General features: G+C 39.4%; 1 protein-coding gene and 1 long non-coding RNA gene across 7 annotated transcripts in view; one reads left to right on the top strand and one right to left on the bottom strand.

The window, feature by feature from the left end:
• Window positions 1-672: 672 nt before the first annotated feature.
• The window catches only part of SH3D19 (SH3 domain containing 19), a 112696-nt gene continuing 94311 nt past the window's right edge, over window positions 673-19057 (bottom strand). For all 6 annotated transcript variants that reach the window (XM_054204018.1, XM_054204017.1, XM_054204013.1 and 3 more), the window contains 11 exons: window positions 17625-17683; window positions 15016-15280; window positions 13628-13696; window positions 12266-12338; window positions 11821-11951; window positions 9389-9447; window positions 7502-7689; window positions 7159-7211; window positions 6464-6650; window positions 5458-5555; window positions 673-4088 (listed from right to left, as the gene is read on the bottom strand). In XM_054204018.1, coding sequence (XP_054059993.1) covers window positions 3972-4088; window positions 5458-5555; window positions 6464-6650; window positions 7159-7211; window positions 7502-7689; window positions 9389-9447; window positions 11821-11951; window positions 12266-12338; window positions 13628-13696; window positions 15016-15280; window positions 17625-17683 — 1299 coding nt within the window. In that variant the 3' untranslated portion in view covers window positions 673-3971. The remainder of the gene's footprint in view (window positions 4089-5457; window positions 5556-6463; window positions 6651-7158; window positions 7212-7501; window positions 7690-9388; window positions 9448-11820; window positions 11952-12265; window positions 12339-13627; window positions 13697-15015; window positions 15281-17624; window positions 17684-19057) is intronic.
• Window positions 1847-6560, top strand: LOC128910600 (uncharacterized). The gene is made up of 3 exons (XR_008466785.1): window positions 1847-1923; window positions 4061-4273; window positions 5114-6560. It is a non-coding gene; the product is annotated as an uncharacterized LOC128910600 (long non-coding RNA).

The following is a 19057-nucleotide window of genomic DNA, read 5'->3' as shown; positions in this document are numbered from 1 at the left end:
TAGCAGCAATCAGCAGAGCACACTGAAAGTATGTGTGGAATTGGTAATTGGCTCAGGCTCGGCCCATGTCTGCATCACAAGTAACCCTGCTGTGGCAACAGCAGAGCATCACCATCTTGCATGAGAGCCAGGGACGATTCTGCAGGTGGTTAAGTGTGAAATGTACCCAAGTCTGAAGGCTTGAATAAACTGTGTTTATTCATCAGGATGATGAATAGCCATCAGGATTCTCTGAGGTGTTTGGACTACTTGTAAAGGGATGTGATACTATTGTATTATTGGGGTGGGGTGTTTGGTTTATTGGTTGGTTGGTTTTTTTTCCTGTTGGGTTAAATACGTAAGCCGAATAAGATCCAAAACTGTCATGTCAAGTGGAAAGCTCGGCTCTCCACAGCATAAGACCATAAAAATGCCATTGTGACTTAATTATAAAAATTTTATTGGTTAAATACATTCTTAATTTACAGAGGTACCATAACAAACTTACTGGACTTAACAGATTTATTTAGGACACCATTAATTGTACACAGAACAAAGACGTCCTCCTGAAGATATTTCCAGAGGGTAGGTCAAACAAAATATTTTGATAAATGAGGCTTTTATTATCATACTAATGTATGGGGATATAGCTGAATTTCAAGGTTACAGCTGAAATTTGCTACTATATTGCAGTTAGGATTTGTACTCCACCTCATTCTTGGTTGTTTTTTTTTTTTTTTTGCAGATTATGTACTGTACACCGTAGGAATTTTATGTTATAATCTGTATGCAGTTTCATGGTGATACTAGGCATCAAGGCTTAAGAAAGTCCCTTCCTGTAAAAGCCAAGCATCTAACTTGCTTCAGTTTTAATAAATACGCTGTAGTAATGCAAGCAGCCTTTAGGTGGCACTCCTTGCCCTGAATGTAAGGCTTTGCTGCTCTTCCTGCCCTACTTAATAGGGAGGAGGTGATTAAAATAAAGCAGAGTGGTTTTCTCTATTGACAGGCACTGACGTTAAACATTCAGTGGAAGTTACAAAAACAACTGGCCCATACACAATTATAAAAACGGGGAAGAAGAAATTGAAAAAAAAATAATAGAAAAAATTCAGTTCTACTTTTGAGACTTGTATCAAAAGCTTAGAAAACTGCCAGACAAACAGTAAGTAAACATCATACACTGAAGCCTCATCCACCATGACAATGCTGCGGTGTGTCTTTGCAGGAGCTGGGTTTCTGTTTGTTGCTGTGGGCTTTGCTGGGTTCTGCTGTGCTGCCCCTGCTGTGCGCACTGGAGGGTCAGGAATTGTGCTGGCACCGGTCATGGTGGAAGAAGCCTATTTTGATAGGGTGAGCCACTGAAAGTTTATGGTTGAAGTGTCTTGAGTGGGGACTTTGCAGGCATCAGGAGAGCTATCTATATATTTGTTCCCTTGGATTTCTCTAGAAGGAGATGGCTGTTTTATTGGGATAAACAACAAGAACCTTTGGCATCTCCTGGTAGGAAAGCTTGCAGAGCGGGAAGGGTTGGCCTCGGAGGTGGACTTAGGTTATAACCTATGTTTGATTCCACAGGAGTTCCAGAAAGGCTTGTTGGGGATGGTAAAACTGAATGATAGCTGTATAAATTCTCATGTTTCCATCTTTCTAGAACAGCATATAATTTATAATTGTTTTTATGAAGTTAATCCCCTTCATGAAAGTAGAAATCTAGTTCTTGGTTCATTAAAACTTAGTGTGGTCTTCATCCCCCAGTGTCCTGAATGGTGTTGGTGCAGTTTAAATATACAACACTTCACATTCGTGAAGCTTCTAGAGAAGAAAAACGGAGGGCTGACGCCTGTGTCTATATTTGAAGTACTGTGGCATAACAGTGACTACAGAACGAAACAGTGCTGAGGACCTCATGTGTCTGCTGCATGTTCCTTGGACTCGCTTCAGGTGAGCTCCAGTCTGCTACCGAGGCTGGATGCGGCGGACTCCTTCAGTTCAGTTTTGGCTGTAACCTTGTGTCTGCCTGCTGTGATGGTAACCAAAAAGCAGGGCACGGGGAGGGGAGGGCCACCCTCACCAGCTTGCTTAGATGCCAATTTAGATGCACCCTGATGATCTTTTTGGATATATATTAGATATATTAATATAAGCTTAGATATTAGGAAGAAATTCTTTACTATGAGGGTGGTGAGACACTGGAACAGGTTGCCCAGAGAAGCTGTGGATACCCCCTCCCTGGAAGTGTTCAAGGCCAGGCTGGATGGGGCTTTGAGCAGCCTGGTCTAGTGGGAGATATCCCCGCCCATGGCAGGGGGCTTGGAACTAGGTGATCTTTAAGGTCCCTTCCAACCCAAACCATTCTATGAATCTATGATCTGTTGCTCTAATACTTGGACCATGTATTGATAAAGTTGTAGGCAGGCACATGACTTATGTCAAAACTATTTCTAAGTCAATCATGACAATTTTAGTTTCCAGTCTCCATCCACCACTCAACTGTTGTCCCTTTTGCAACCTGAACTTCCAAACCCACAAAGAAAAATCTTGTAAGGGTATCTTGATACCTAGTGACTGGCGCCTCTGAAGTAATGACTTATGCTAACAGCTTACTGGTTCCTTTTTGTTACATAGTACAAAAGTAATGGAATACTGTCAGCAATGAAAGAGCCAACCGCAGCATAATTTTTTCTATTCCAGTCTGATGAAGTTAGCAGTTAATCAAGATGCATTTAGCTATTTTGTCAGAAGCCAAGCATTGCAAAAAGGTATTTACTACCAGAGTTTCTTATAATGTGAAGCGACCTCAATCACGTCTGTCTTTAGTTTGTCACTCAAGTGACACTGCTGCTTTTTATTAAATGCCTTTGTTAGAGCTTCTTGAAGTAACCTCTTGCCAGGCGTGTTTTCCTTAAGGCCTCGACAGACCATTTATAATGATGCTCAGTATAGTTGGTATGTGGTAACAAACTGAAAACTAATCCTGTGTCTGCTGAAAGCTAAAACCAAGGCTGTATAATATCCTTCATGTTAAGGACAGGAATGGTGTTACTGAAGTATGTTCCAGTGCTTGAGTGACAAACGAAATGCAGACTGAGTGAAGACTGGCTTTCCACTTACATGAAGGGGGTGGAGGGGCAAATAGTTGGAATAGTGCAGCCACTGCATGGAGGGCATCTGAGAAAGCTCAGTAAATGCTGTCTGTCACAGCTAACTTCAGCTGGGAAAGAAGGGTACGATGGTGCTCAAAAAACAGTAGAAACATCTAAACCTGCATCTGTGAAGGGTGTTGGGGGAAGGGAGAAAGGTCTAAGAAGGTTCATACCGGTTTGAATGTTATTTGTTAAGAGGCAAAATACTTTCATGACCTTCCTGTATGATCAGCTTGGGCTAAGAACAGAAGAATACTATACAAGGGTTTGCTTCTGAGTTTTCCCTCTTATCAGTACTAGATTTGATATTTTTCTACTATGAAATATCAGTTATCTTCCTTATCCTCTAAGTCAAAAGAACAAGTGAATTCTACTGGTAATGTGGAAGTTAAGCACTAATGAAACCTGATTATCAAACTTGATCTACCTACTGAATGCTGCAATTATATCTTAAAAACAATTTTTTAAATTTGGATTTAAAAAAGTTTTTAAAGAAGCCCAAAGAAGCTTACTTTATGCAGGCTTTGTACATGATAGATGTAATACCAGATAGTAAACATACTAGAATGCTATTTAAGTTAAAATGGTGTTGCACCACAGTATTTCCCTCGTCAGAAGCAGCTAAAAATCCTGCTTGTATTTGCTCTCAGAGCATTCATGAAGCATGACTACATACGCTGTCACAAAAGACTAAAATGTTCTTATTTGACTTCAAGACACTAGTATGACTGTCTAGAAAAAGTAGTGCAAAACATTGATAGTCAAAACACATTGATGTCTTTGCTGTGTCTTTAGGATAGAAAACATTCTCTCCCACATGCAGGGAGTACAAAGAGAGGCAACACTTCATGGTGTTTTTAAAATCTGAACAAAGTTCTTGGGAAATATCCCAGACTTTCCTTGCATCTCTCCACTCATCCAGTCCTCGTCTACAGATTCCAGCTCTGTTATTGTATCACCTGCCTGTAAGAGAAGGAGTAACGTGAGCCAGTACACCGTACCATGCAATGTTAATGCATACATAGCTGATGTTCCTCAGAAGCAATTGTTATCAATCAAATAAAAGAGGAGGAGGATGTGGCCAGTCTCTTCTGGTGGTTACATTTCCTTGAGGTTGTTAGCCAAAACCACCTAAAGCTTCTCTTAAGGTAAATACTTGTCTATGCTGAACAATCACTGCTGTCCAGAAGGAAAAAACCAGCACTGCTGGATAGCTTTCTGTGTTACTTAAGCTCTCCAGGTAGGTAGGTACGCTAGAGAGCTGGCTCACAAGCCCCCTGCCTTTACTTGTTATTTGTGTGTATTTCTCTGCTCCATTATGAGGGTTTCTTTTCTTAAAACACTTCAAAGCTTCCCCCCCACCCCCCGCAATTTACTCCCAATGTTTTCCAGCACTTAGAAACTTTCCTCTTTCCTTTAGAAACTTTTCCTTCCAAAAAAGGAAGGCAATCGTCTAAGTAGCTCCATGTATCTGTTCAAAATAAACTGCAGCTCCTGTGTTTGATCCTTGTTCCTGTTCTCATTGTTCTATGCCACACCCTTCATATCAAGTATTGTCCGGGCCCTGGCCTCTCTTCCCCTTTTCTGATTTAAGGAATCATCTATCCTTTCAGCATTGCAATGCAAGCTGCTAATGCTGAAACTAACTATTTTGCTGGTTTTAGAAGAGAAAACAGTGGGTTCCAGCTGATAAACACAATTTTGGGCCTGCTGTGAAAGTCCGCTGTTTCTCAGAAACTTGCTTTTGAGGACACAGTTACTTAAATCATGACTTTTGAGTCTACAAGGGCATGCTGTTTCTTGTTCGTGCTTCTTAATATTATCCGGACATCCAGCAAGTATTTAATTTCTCTCCCTTGCTCCCATGGCAACTATGTATTGTGCTGCCAAACCCTTAGATTTTGCTGCACTAGGTGTCCCTCAGAGGCATTGCTGCTGTAGCGCTGGCACTCTTACTATTATCCTCCTTCTCATTGCTGTCTTTCTAGTTAAAAAAGAGGCTCCCTTGACCATATCAACTGATCAAGAACTGAAGATACTGCAAAATAAGGTTTGTTTGCCTGTTATATTTACTGGATCAGAGAAGCTGGAGGAATTCTGCAAGTCCTCACCTCTCTTCAGTGTCTTCAGTGAAGATTTCACCATTATGAAACAGAAGTGGTAAGGGCAAAAATTTTTGTAGAGAGACCATTTATCAAATGTGTTAATATCTATGCCTGCGTGCTTTGCTCTTTCTTGTACCAAGCCTGTTTTCACAGTGGATAAATCCTATTTTTAGCATTCTTTAGGAGCATAAGACCTTTTAGAAAATTGGGCAAAAAGTGGTACTCACTTTGAAGGAAAGCTCATCTTCATTTTCTCCATGAAAATCATAAAGAGCTTTGGCTTTTCCTTTCTTCCCTCCTACAGACTGTGACAGCTCTGCCCTGGCTGCAGAACATCGACAAGACAGGTTATTTGGATTGTAATGAAATAAATCTGTTTCTGGAGAAGCTTCCTGTCATTCCTGTGTTTTCTCCCCACTGGTATGCTACAGGGTGTCCAGGTTGTTATTACTACTGCTACTTAGGAATAAAAACCTCTACTGCCACCAGTTCATTTTACAGTACTACCACGTTCTCATGGTTCTGCTTCTAAGAGGGCTAAAGTTAAAGTTCACTTACTTGAACTTTCCAGTGGTGATATCTAATAAAAGCTGTCTTTTCCTCTTTGTACTTGAAGATGAAGTGGCACTCGGTGCATGCTATTTGCCAGTTAGGTGGAGTTTATTTCCTGTCAACTTTCACCCATGGTTTTACTTGCAAAAACTATGGGGAAAAAAATGTGATTTTCTGTGTCCTCTGTGAAGGTTTTGACTGTGTTGATTTGGGGACCAAACAGAAGCTTGAGAAGAGCAAGCAGTGCTAATTCCTTGCTTCAGAAAGGGGATTACAATAGTTTGTGCCAAGACGCAGCAGTTATTTACAGCTCTACCAGCTCTTTGGCTGTGTCGCAGTGTTTCTCTTCAGCTGAGGGAGAACCTGGTTTACACACACACACCCCCACCCCCCTTTTGTACCCCTAAATTCCTACTAAAGGCAGCTCAATGGGCCTCTTGCCTGTGCCCAAACCACACTTTAAACATCCCAGAATCCGTATCACCTTGCAGACTACTTTCTGGCTAGAGCATATTGCCATAATTAGAGAGGGTGGTTCAACATCTAGTTTAGCTTTAGGATATTAAGGACTGTGGTGGTGCATAGCTTCTTAATGCGATGGAATAGCTGGGTTCTCCCAGAACTGTCATGACTGTCACAACCCAAGGAATAATGAATTGCCATCTAGTAGGAGCACTGTACCTGAGCAGGTCTGCACAAAAACTGCTGGGAAAATCCCTTCCTTTTCATTCAGTCTTCCTCTATACCACTCTGAATCTACTTGTTCCAGTATTTGGATGTAGTCTCCCTTTTTAAAGGATAAATCATCTTTGGTTTCTGCTGTAAAATCGTGAAGCGCTTCACACCACTCTGCTGAGTGTCTGTTGTTCTATTCAAGTGAACAGAAGAAATGCATTAATTTTAGATGTGTTAATGGAGCCCATAAGCTGATGGATACCGGTGAAAGCAGCTGTACAGAACACTGGTGTCCTGACTTTCTCTCATACAATAGTGTCACTGCAGATGTAGGCTAGAATGGCATTCCAGCAATTACCACAGGCTCAGACGCATTCCTTTTTATCATTGGTGGCAGGGGAGAGGATTAATAAATTCAAAATTAGACCACTGCAGCAATACTTAAAATAGAGCTAATAAGAATTTGCTTAAGCACAAAGGATAAAAACTCATTTATGTTAACTTGCCAGAAGCTGTGAATTCAATCAGTTTAGGCCAACTGTCAGAATTCAAGATGTGCCCATGCAGCACTGTGTGCTGTGGGAGTTGTGTTACATTCAGGTTTCAAGTTGTGCAGCTAATCTGGCATTATAATAGAAAGTCTATGTAAATCTACGAAACTGCTATGTAAATTCCAGCCCTCACCTATAAATTTTTATTACCTGAGGAAGGGAAGAAGAAACCTCCACCTTGTTCTTCAGTGCTGCTCCTGTACCTACATAAGTAAAGGACAACTTAGAAGACCAGTGATGACTATTCAAAATATTAATAATGATAGAGATTTTAGTGATCAAAGTGATTATTAAGATTATTAAAATCAAAGTGATTATTAAGAATAACTTCTTAAGAAGTCCTACTGTTCCTTTTGATTTTTCTTATCTGTCTTCTCTCCCTTTCTACCTTCTTCCCGCATTCATTGCCCTTTTGCACTTTTCTCCTATAAGCTACCTATCTGCATGTAGTACAAAATCATGTTCTGGAAGATTTTTGCAAAGATATTCATACCTGTTCCAGGCAGATCTTCAATTATTTCCACAAAGTTCAAGGGGAAAATTCCAGATGCACCTCTGAGCTCTCCTTTGGCCCACTCTTCGTTTACATATTCTTTAAGGACAATAGTTTCACCTTCTGAAAAACTGAGCTCATCTTTCTGATCTCCAATATATTCAAATCGTGCTACACATCTTGGGCCTCTGCACAAACAGAAGAGAAATTTACTTTGCTTATTTATTATTATTGTCCACTTAATAATAAGGCAGCGTTGTGCAAAATATGGATTGATATTTTTACTGAAAATGGTGAAAGAATGCACTCAAGCTAAAACAGGTGGAAAAGTGGTGTCTGGCTCTGGTTCTCAACTCTGCTTTCTGAGGAGGATGAGTATGGTGTCTGGAAGAACTGGATGCAACTTCTGCATCGCAATTCCTGGCTGTTACAGTATTTTGCATGAGACTGTTTCTCTTCCAAACAACAACAAAATATCACTATTTCTGGGCTACCTGTCCCATTTAACATTTTTGCCCGTATCCAACTAACTGTCCTGATATGCTTTTGTTAAGAGTTTGATGGTTTTTTGAGCTAGCATCCAGTTTAGATACACTCAAACATGAGTGGGGTGTGGGTGTTGTGTATTTGTCTCAAATCCCAAATACATGGAGGTTTCATGGGGGGAAGCTAGTTTTTAATCTGCTTTGACAAACTTTATTCTGTAAAATCTATGCCAGGCATGAGGAAATAAATTATCTATCAAAGAAACAAACATCAATGCATCTGATAAATTTTACATAATTTGGTATAATACTGAAAAAAAACCCACTTTTTTCCTCACTTAAATACATTTAATAATTTGATGAACTATTACAATAAATTTAATAAATTAAGAAAACTTGTGATTTATCAGAAATACTATGTTAGAATAATGTGGTAATAGGCTTTAATTTTTTCTAAACCATCACAGCGTACAACCAATGTAAGCAGCTTGGTTCCGACCCCTGTCCTCCACTCATATCTTTGCAGATATTTGCAGAAAAGAACTCGCTTTGCAGAACAGAGCTAGCACTTTCTGTTTCTTTCCTAGTGGCAGAAGCAGCTTTTAAAAATAACGTTTCAGTCAAGACAAGCCAAGCTCTATCTGAAGAACAAACTCAATGATCCCATTGATACTAGTTCCTGCCTCTGCCTGAATTTGTTTTAATTGCTGCAATTAATGATTGTGAAATACAATAAATTATCATTGAGTAAAAATGGCATGAAAAGTTGTTCCTTGCCCACAAGTCTTCGTACAAGTTGTTTGCAAATCAGAAATGAAAGCATTTGAAGTACGTTTGATAATTTGATCTGGGGAGCTTTAGATGCAGCTGTGTAGTTTTACACTTTAAGGTTAGATAGATTTCTCTACTTAAAGTACAGCTATATTCCGTCCAATTTTATCTTGTTCTTTTAAATGAGTAGCAGCCCTACCAGGTTACACCTTATGAGGATACTGAAAGAAAGTAACAAGGCCAGGAGCAAAGAGAGTGGAGTACAACCTTGCTGAAGTTAAACAGATCGGTTCACAGTTTCTGTAACCAATTTTCGTGAAAAATTGTGGGAGATGTTCTTCTAATACAGCTCGTAAGAGGAAGGAAAGTGAGTGAAGGGGAATATATCTATATAAACATATATTATAAAACATTTTGAAGCCAAGAAGTGAGTTATTAGGCTTTTTTACCTGAATGAGTCTTGTTAAAACATCATAAACTTTCAGTTTTGACATTTTTATTTTTAAAATATATTTTGGTGAATAAACTGTTAACCATACTAACCTCAGCACAAATAACACCTGCTTCAAAGTTATCTTTCTTTCTCCTAGTAAATCAAGATGAAAAAGAAAATAAGATTTATCTGACTCACTTAATACATTGTGATGAACAGGGTATTTTTTTCCTGTTGCCTTCTTCTGGAACATCAATCTAATAAGACAACAAAATAAATTAAATCAATTAAATCTTCCACTTCAAACTCATGGCAACATAACTACAATAAATTTGGAACTGGTTAAAATAATCTATTTTTCAGCTAAACATCAACTCCAGTTATGACCTCCATGTGATGCTCTATAGACACCAGCACAGCATGATATATGACGATATTAATGTAGATTTCGGTTTTGTATGCCCAATTTCTCATTTTCCTATCTCATGCAAACAAGGAGCATTATTTAATGTTTTGTTTTATGAAGCTGGTTTACTGTTTCTACTTCTGGCATGACGGATTGACAGAATATGGGACTGGATGCTACTACATGGTGTTGCATTTAGCTCCCAACTTTCAATTAGTAATTGCTTTCTATTATTTACTAGCACAATATATCACAATAGACAAAATTATTGTTTATACATATCCTTTCAGGGCTTTGGTAGCCAGCTGTCCTCCAAACAAAAACACATCTCACAAATCTCACTGGAATTGGAGAAATATAATTTAGAAAATCAATACAGTTATATTAAACAGACAGCATTGAAGTCCTTTATCCTAAGAGGATTTTGATGGTATTTTTGGTGTGACATGAAGGATGATCTGTGAGATGTATAAGACTACAAGCCGAGAGACCCCGGCGAGGAGCTTTGGGTTACAGCTCACTATCGCATGAGCCAGTTCCCATAAAAATCAACAAGAATGTTTCATTAACTTATGTGAAGGACTGGAGGAAATCATGCTGCCTTTTAGGACAAATAATCTTTGCAGTGCTCTTTCTAGAGGAGCTGATATCTGTGGTGTTCTGAAGGTTCTATGGGAAGTAATAATTTAGTATTGTTAGGTGTCCAGACATCAAGCTACTACCCAGCTCAATATTGTAAAACAAACTATAGCATATTGTATAGAGACCTTGTATCAAGATCAAATCTGACACGAATAAACAGGAGAAATCACTCAGTAAGTTAGCCTCATCTACTGCGCTCTTTTTCTTTCTTTTTTTTTAATTTTTCTGAAACAAAAGATTTTGCATTCACAAGGGTATCCACCTTTTCCAACTAAAATAGAAATCTAAAACACATCTTCCCTAGCTCTTATAAGTTGTGTCTGTCTGTATCAATGCCGAATTTGACCCCAAATACTCATTCCATGGCTTTAACATAAAATCTTTTCTCTATTAGCCATCGGTAGAACTTTTAAATTACATTTTTGGTCTGCGTAGAGGCAGCTAATCAATTCAGTTAACAAATCTTTTTCATGAAAGCAAATCAAGTATTGTTCCATTACTACTGCCCCTGAGTTTTTATTCTTCAGCACTTCTCAAATCTTAAAATTCTTCTCCAGTAATGCTATTACAAACCAAAGACACCCTGTGTAACACACACTGATGGTTACCAAATAACTTGGTATTGTCCCTGTAGCAGCAGTGCTCATCTCTGCCAGCTGTCCCAGCTCGACACAGACTGACTGTCTTTAATGCCCAGTCACACACCTTCACTGCATCCTGGTGTCAGTTTAGCATTCCTCTGTGTCCGTATGGCTGGTGTGGATAGCCCAACGGCCATTCCTACTGCCACAGAAAGGACTTCAATCTCAGACTCAGGCTTGCCATAGATTTGACCCAGCTTTTGATGCAGTGAACCACGCTGTATCTCCTTTAAAGATGAGGCACTCAATTAATTGCTATTGGGCTACAAAACAGCACCTGTCTCTTGCCTGCCGTTTAGTGTCAAGTGTCACATTCAGTAACAGGATTGCTTTAAGCTGCTCATTTGCAACAACACAGTCTCCTTGCACTGTGCCAGCACAACCATTTGTGCAGCCACTTAGCAAGCCGCTTGGGCAAATTGATCCAGATGGAAAAAAAATATTCTGGGAAGAAAAAAAAAAAAAAAAGTTTTGTTGGGCCCAACTGCTGCTCTGACCAAAGTCACTACATGGCTATAAAAGTGGAGATTCCAGCACAGTTCAAGGGACAAGAACGTGAGAGAAGCTGGAGGGTGGGAGGGAGGCACAAAAAGCAATCATCTTACTCATTGTTGATTCTTACATGCAGCTGTGAAAAACAATCTGCTCTGTAGACCCTAAGAAACTACCCAGGTTAACAAAGAGAATCTGGTAAGGGCCATGATTTTCTCACTTGGCTTCAAATTAACAGCAAAATAATCCCCGTAACACAGATGGGTTGTGCCAAATCAAGCATCTTTCTAATACCATACAAACAAGTTGATACATCTTCTGTGTTACCAAAGGGAAAAGAGATTATCTAAATACATAATGGAGTTAAACACACAGCAGCTATAGTAAAATAGAACCACAAAACCAATGCAATAGGACCTTATGTAGCAACGTATACAAAGCCTACATACAACTACTTTAACAAAGCTGGCAGGAAATATCCCTGTGCGATTCCCACATTTTCCTCTGTACCACTCGGTATCGATTTTCTCCAGAAGACAAACGGTGTCTCCAGAATGAAGGTCCAAGTCATCAGCATGCTCTGTAAGACAGCATCATTTCGGTTAACGGTAGTTGTCACACTCACTGATTTTCTTTAAGTAAAACCTTCTTAATGTAAATACCACAGACAAAAGCAAAATCAGTTTTCAAAAAGTCTTAATTATACTTGATAAACCAGTGACCTTTAACTAAAAAACTGGCCCAACTATAGCTAAACCCATGGATTTGAACAATTCTACATGCAGACCTTCCAGGCTGAGGTTCCTCATCATTTTTGAGCTCTAATTCCTAAGAAAATTCCCATTTGAAAATTTTGGAATAAAATATGCTTCCAGAATGTTCACATTTACTTACCTGCAGGAAAATCATGCAGGACTACAGCATGGGGTGCACTTGTGTCAGAAACTTTTGGAGGGCGATTTGAATCCTGACAACAACAAATAAATCCAAGTAGTTTATAAATCACGGAAGATACTAAGAGAGATTCTCTGTTACATACTCTGAAAGTCATTTTCCGACTTTGGTCACCATGTTGTTCTTGGTATCATTGAATCACCTTTGGAGGCAACAGTTGGTGTTGGTCACACGGTTATGGGTCTGAATTCTGTATGCCTTTCGACAGGGTAAACCACAATGCATTTCCCCAAAAATCTATACTTTTGAGCCAGTAAAAGGAAGGGAAGGCATGTAACTTTTCCCAGTATAGACAAAGCCTCAGCTATCTCTGTGGGTCAGAAATATGGAGCATTGATAGCAACCCTTATTGCAAGAGTTGTGGCCAAATTTTGCACTGTTGCTTGGTACTGCGAGCCGCCAGTTACTCTTCCTTGCTCGGAGAAAACACCCCATCCCAACTCTCCCCAGCACACTCAGCAAGAGCAGCACATCTGCTGACTGCCGAGAATTTTAGAGGGGTGAGCAAGCCACTAGGCCTTTGCTTACAGGAAAATAACACCGAGGAGAAATGACAATTTTGTTGTGGGATCTTTATAAAGGGAAATTCTTTTCAAAATGCTAAGCTTTCCTCTCTATCCCACCCACTAGGAATCTTTAGACTGTACTGATGACAAGCACTCTCCGTGAATTACATTCAAAGTAATTCATTGCATACAAAAAGCCCAACATGGGAAAAGATAAGGCCAGAATAATACGAATTACAACAGATAACACAGATTGCATAAAAATCTATTTCAGCCATGTAGGTTTCTGATAATAATCAAAAAGGCTGCTCATAGCTATAATTTATACCAGCTATTTAATATTAATATGATCATGCCCTAAAAACAGGTTAGGTCTGTAGAAGCCGAGAGAGGAAAATACTTTGAAGCCCGCACGTCAAAGCCAATTCGCTGATCTATCATGTACAGCACTTCATAAAACTACTCACTTATCTTTTGCCCACGTTTTAGATACTCAGCCAGGGGAGTGATTATCTTCCTACAAGATAGGGGAATGTTACCAGTTTCCTCTCCCTTCTGGCACTCAAAGTAATTACTGGTGCTGTGCTCCATAAGCAGAATGTCCCTGTGCTATAAGGCGAACCACCATTATTGGGTTTTGTTTTGGTGGTTGCTTTGTTTTTATTGAAGAAACAGAAGGATTTAATAAACCACTGTTACATTCTCAGTGTAGCCTTTAAAGTCTAACGCACTTGATACTTTAATGCAACAGGAATCTTGCTCATTAAATATTTATCAGCAGAAAAAAATGCCTTACTTTACAGGACAGTTCTCCAGGGTTCCTGGGAAGACAATCTTCCTTGACAACTCCATGAGGCACAGGTAGCTTGAACAGAAATAGGAATGGAAGAGTTTGGTTCACTTCTAAGCACCTGAATTCCCACTGCAAGTGAAAATGGTCGACGATGGAACTATTCAAACCACCTACTACAGGGAGCTAATTTAGGAGTCCAGTGGAATAGGACAAGCTCCTTTGTAAGGCATTCAGAACAGGACTGCTGGTGATATGAACCAGCCCTTCAAGAAACCCAGGTGTTGTTATCTGCTTTAAAAGCGTCTTAGCCACCTAAGTGGTATCATACCATATGGTATATGATGTTCAGCAACACACTGACACAGAAATGTGTTCATTTGTCATGGAGGGCACTGGGAAAACAATCTCACAGGAAAAATTCAGGGACAGTAACACTTGAGGGCAGAGAGTTACTAGTGATCTACTCAAAAACAAACTCATTTACAAAACATGTCACAGGTTGCTTACGTAAACAGGTGTGACTACACCAGACAGGAAGCAACATGCTTCCCTTATCTCAAAGCTGTTCCTACTATCAACTTAGATACATCTTCGTCTCTCTCTCTTGCTCCTCTGCTCCACCAAGGATCTAAATGCAATAGTGAAGATCAAAGAGAAGGCAATGCAAAGTTTCCACATCATGCTGAATGTTGATGTTGTGCATGTTATGGTTGCATGGGTGTGGGAGAACAACAGCACTGGTTCAAGCAGGCACCAGCTCTGATCACTGACCAGTTTCAAGTATCTGGAGAAAGACTCTCTCCTTTTTATCTGCAATCTTGATCCATTTATATTGAATATTCCCTAACAACACATGCAATACCAAAAAGAAACATTTTTATAATTAAAAGTGATGGAATCATTAAGACAAAAATGTAAGCTAAGTGATGTTACATTCCTCACAGGCTTGACTAAGCAAGGTAAAGTACTTTTTAAGTTCTAATGCCCCCCAATTTTTTAAGCATTTTGACATATACAGGAAAAAACAATATACAAATGCAATTATTTAGCATCATTTTATGTGCTGTAATAGAATTCAGAACTGGTGACTGTAAAACGAACCTCCAAAACCAAAATGCTATGCATTAAAGATAGATAGATAGATATAAATTACATATATACACAAAAATACACACACACATCTATACTTTGCATGTATATATTTCTTTCTCCAGTATTACCTTACAGTACTTATCACTACTTATCTATTAATATTTTCTAAGGAAGATTATGCTGATAGATGCACTTTGAAAGCCACATCATAGTAACTACCTTACTACCTTTTTCACTACTATTTTAATCAGCACTGTTTTATAAACAAACAGTCTCAGATATTCTATCTCAACTCTTACCATGTATTTATTGTAGAGCGGATGACCTGGTTTAGGTCTAGGAGGTAATGCTGGATCTGGATTTTTAAAGACTTGACTTTTTGCTCTCTTAGGTCCCAATCTGAACTTGCTGGGTTTTTTATCAAGAGCGATGTTAGAAGTAGATAGTGAAAGAGCATCCTTCTGGGAGGAGGTCTTGGCTGCAGAGAGTTTTGGTGGAGGTGGCCTTCCAGGAACACCTTTAGGTGGGGGAGGTCGAGCAGGTACAATTTTTCCATCCACAGGCCTAAAAATTGGGCAAACCATCAGAGAAATATGCATATTAATAAGTCCGTTGCCTTGTCCTCCACCACAGCCCTAGCTATAGATTATGCAATAAGGAAACGTGACTCATGATGACCTGGGCTGTAAAGCGTGTGGCATCTGAAGCTCCCTGGGAATAAATGAACTCTTCAGATGCTGGGACTGGATGACCAAGTCCTTAGACAGATCCTTCAACTACATATTTCCAAGTCTGCTCACCACTTTCACTTATGAACAGCCTGCCTGCTTTCTTGGGGGCCCACTACATTAGCAGGATTTCTTTGAGCAATCCACCTTTAGAAATAGCTTTGTTAGAAGCTGCCTCAGGACAGAGTTCTTCCAGTGGAGAGCTTTAGTGAAAGCCCTGAGAAGCTCTGCTGATCTAGCTGGTCTTCAGGAATTAGCCTAGCTCATTCTCTGGGATGCCGCTTACCCAAAGTGACTTTTGGGCCTCTGCTGAAACTCATGACATATGACACCACTTTGCACAATGGCATCAATAGCAGAATTTGCCATTTTTATGCAATGGATGTCTACTGCAGAAAGAAAACAGCGGTGAAAATACTCAAGTTTTCTGACAATGCTGAAGGTACTGCACTCTCATTAGCGTACCAGTAGTTTAGGAACCAAAATCAGAGATTAGTAAGTGACAGTGGTAATCAAAAAAAAAATTAAAAAATCTAAAAAATCCCCTTTACTAAGCATTGATAAAATAAAAGCTGCCTATACAGTACACGCAAGCCATGATTTTCAGAGTCAAAGAGTGTGGCCAAATCAATAATTTGCTACTTAAAAATCACCTCTGTTATAAACAAGCATTAGGTACATAAAACTTTGGCTTCCTGTTATTAAGAACCCTGGCGCTACCACTATTCCAAAAATACAATATTGTTTGATTGTTATTGGGAAATCTTCAGTTACTGCAAGTTTCTGCTATAATTGTCTCTCTTTTTTTCATATAGTGTAATTCAGCATAATTATTTGCTTGCATGAATTCCTCAAGGGTCTTTAAAAATTATCGACCACAACAAATGTGCATTAGTGGATCTTATCCTTCTGATATATTTCATGAGTGTCATCCGCCACTTGAGAAGATATTAGTGCTCTACTAATGTTCCTGAGAAGAGCTCTCTATTACTATTTGAGTATAGATTATTTTTTAAATTTAAAAAAAAAAAATAATTCTACCTCTGTTCAACTTCCACCTCTCCCTTTTCTTGGCCTCATCCTAAACTAAGCATTTTTAATATTGACAAAAGGGGAAAGGCTGCATTAAATCTGGAAACAAACCAACCCATATGTTTGTAAGGCAACTCAACTAAACAAGAAAGCTCTAACAAGCAAATCAGGGAATTATTACTGCTTACTTAAAAAAAAAAAAAAAAAAAAATCCATTTGAGCAGAAGAATGAAAGGACAAAGTGTTAACTGCAGTTCCAGAGATCCTTGGGAGAATCAGGAATGCTGTTATGCTAAACAGAATGGGGAAAAGTAACAAGCCCATAGGGGGCAATAATGAGGTGTTTCCTTGTGGGTAAAACCACATTCTTTCCTGTTAACAAATACTTATTATTATTATTGGTAGACTAAGTTTAATAACTGAAAGATTCTCCTGTCCTGACACAACAGAGAAAACTCTTGTGTTTAAACCCACAGATTTAGAGTGCAGATACTGAGACGGCCACAGTGGGCTATCTAGCCAATGCCATATCTCCCTCCAGTTTGTCTCTGGTATTTAGTGGACCTGAATTTAAGGCTGGTACAGCTACTTTTGCCTCTGCAGACCTTCTTTCTTCTTGGTTCAAAAGAATAAAAAAACAAGGTTATCACTGATTCTGCACCTTCACAGGCTTTTTAGGTCTGAAGTGAACCATATAAACTAGCCAGTGTTTCTGGGAAGGCGCTGGCCCAGCATCTGCCCTTTTCAGGGTGGCAGCATCTGCCACCTCCATTCCTTCACCACTCAAACCCAGCCACAAGTGCAAGTACTGTTGATCAAAAGGTCAGCAACATGCAAGAGGGGATGTTCTACGTTCAGCTGTGGGTGGAAAGGTTAAAGATGCAGAAAGGAATGACTGTCATCAGCCACTGTACATTAGCTGAAGAGTCAAACAGCTGTCCTCCTATAATCTCCCTGCTCATACCAATAACATACAAACAAGTTATTAATCAGCTAGCAACTTGGTCCTACCTATTTATTAGTGAGCATGCTACCTACCCAAGCCTACTGAGTTAGGACTAGAGTTGGTAATGTCTACATTGAGACTAACTAGGAAAACTAATTCAGAAACACCATTTCCAAGGGAGTCACTGAAGAATTACACTTACCTTGCGGGTAGTACAGGTTGTAGCTGAGGCACTCCACCCTGTTCTGAAAGATCCAACTCCTACAAAGAGTCAAAAGAAAAAAAGCCGTTTATTTCAGCCCAAGAAACAAAAATGATCTTGTTTAAATGATGCATTTCTTAAATTATATCCTACAGACAGGAAAAACAAGAGTTTCTGGAGGTCTGGGAATAAAGTAATAACTATTAGGGTGTGTTCTAGCATTTTAAAGTCTTGTTGGACATAGAGGGAGAGGTAAATAACCTGTTTGACTACCTGAATCACAGCTTAAATTGTGCACTAAGCATGACCCAGCCCTCGTTTCCTACTACATGGGAGTCAGGGCTTAAGAGCAAAATTCAGGTAGAACCATACAAATGTACACTTTCACTGCCTGTGGGATTCCAACTGTCGCAGTTACATTATCAGTTTTGATTGAACTTTGACAGACGAAAGACTTTGAACAGGCTTCAAGCATAAAACATGACACTGATGCAACTCGCGCAGGATAGCGTCTCTTGCAAATAACATTACCTCTCATTAAAAAAGGTATCTAAGTATGTTTCCTAGAGATCTAACAGATAAACCCCGATGAATCTTGCTCTGGCAGATTAAGGTGTCACTCCTCCCAGCTGCCCATCCTGACCCTGCCAAAGATTACTACCCTGTAGCAGAGTCAGCAGAGCGGAACATGTGCCATGTCTGAAGGGGATGGAGAACAGTAATGGATTAACAAATTACCATCCTTTCTGCCTCCTGCTGTTCGTTGTCATGCCAGTGCCAGAGAGTACAGCCAACTCCTCTGAACAAGCACAGCTGCTTGTGGAACAGCATGGTAAATCAGAGTCACAAATCTGGGTTCAAAAGTACCCCCTTTTGAACCAGTAATGTTAAATAGGTCTGAACAGTCTTGTTTGCTTAGAGATACAAGTGCTTGAAACTGGTGAACAATTTATGTGATTTTCCCCACCAAGAAAATGCCTAAGATTTATTTTGTGACAAAATTTTGACCCCTGATTAAGTCCCCAAATGAATGTTCCTGATTAAATGATCCTGATTAGAAAGAAAACAACCTGCCACTTTCAGATGGGGATGTTATCCTCATACCAAAAATGTTCCTCTTCTGTGTGAAAAGGAAGAAATCTGTGCCAACTGCTGCTTATGGTCAACATTTTTTTACCGTTGCTGGTTAATCACTTCCACTGACAAGCAATGCTAGTTTTAGAAGCACAGAAGTTCATATATTTCCAAAGATAGCATTTAAATGTTTCAGCACATTTGATGCAGTCTTTTTCTTAAAAAAAATCCTCTGAAGCTTACACATGCCTGTCACAAGAATCTGGATGACATTGTAAAAGTTTTGGCGTTGTATTGTATAAAATTTTATTTAACTTCTTGTATCGGAATTTATTTTTTCAGCATTACCCAGAAAAGAT

This window comes from Rissa tridactyla, chromosome 5, assembly GCF_028500815.1.
Source record: "Rissa tridactyla isolate bRisTri1 chromosome 5, bRisTri1.patW.cur.20221130, whole genome shotgun sequence".
Taxonomy (NCBI): Eukaryota; Metazoa; Chordata; class Aves; order Charadriiformes; family Laridae; genus Rissa; species Rissa tridactyla.
This window is presented reverse-complemented; position numbering and strand designations above follow the sequence as displayed.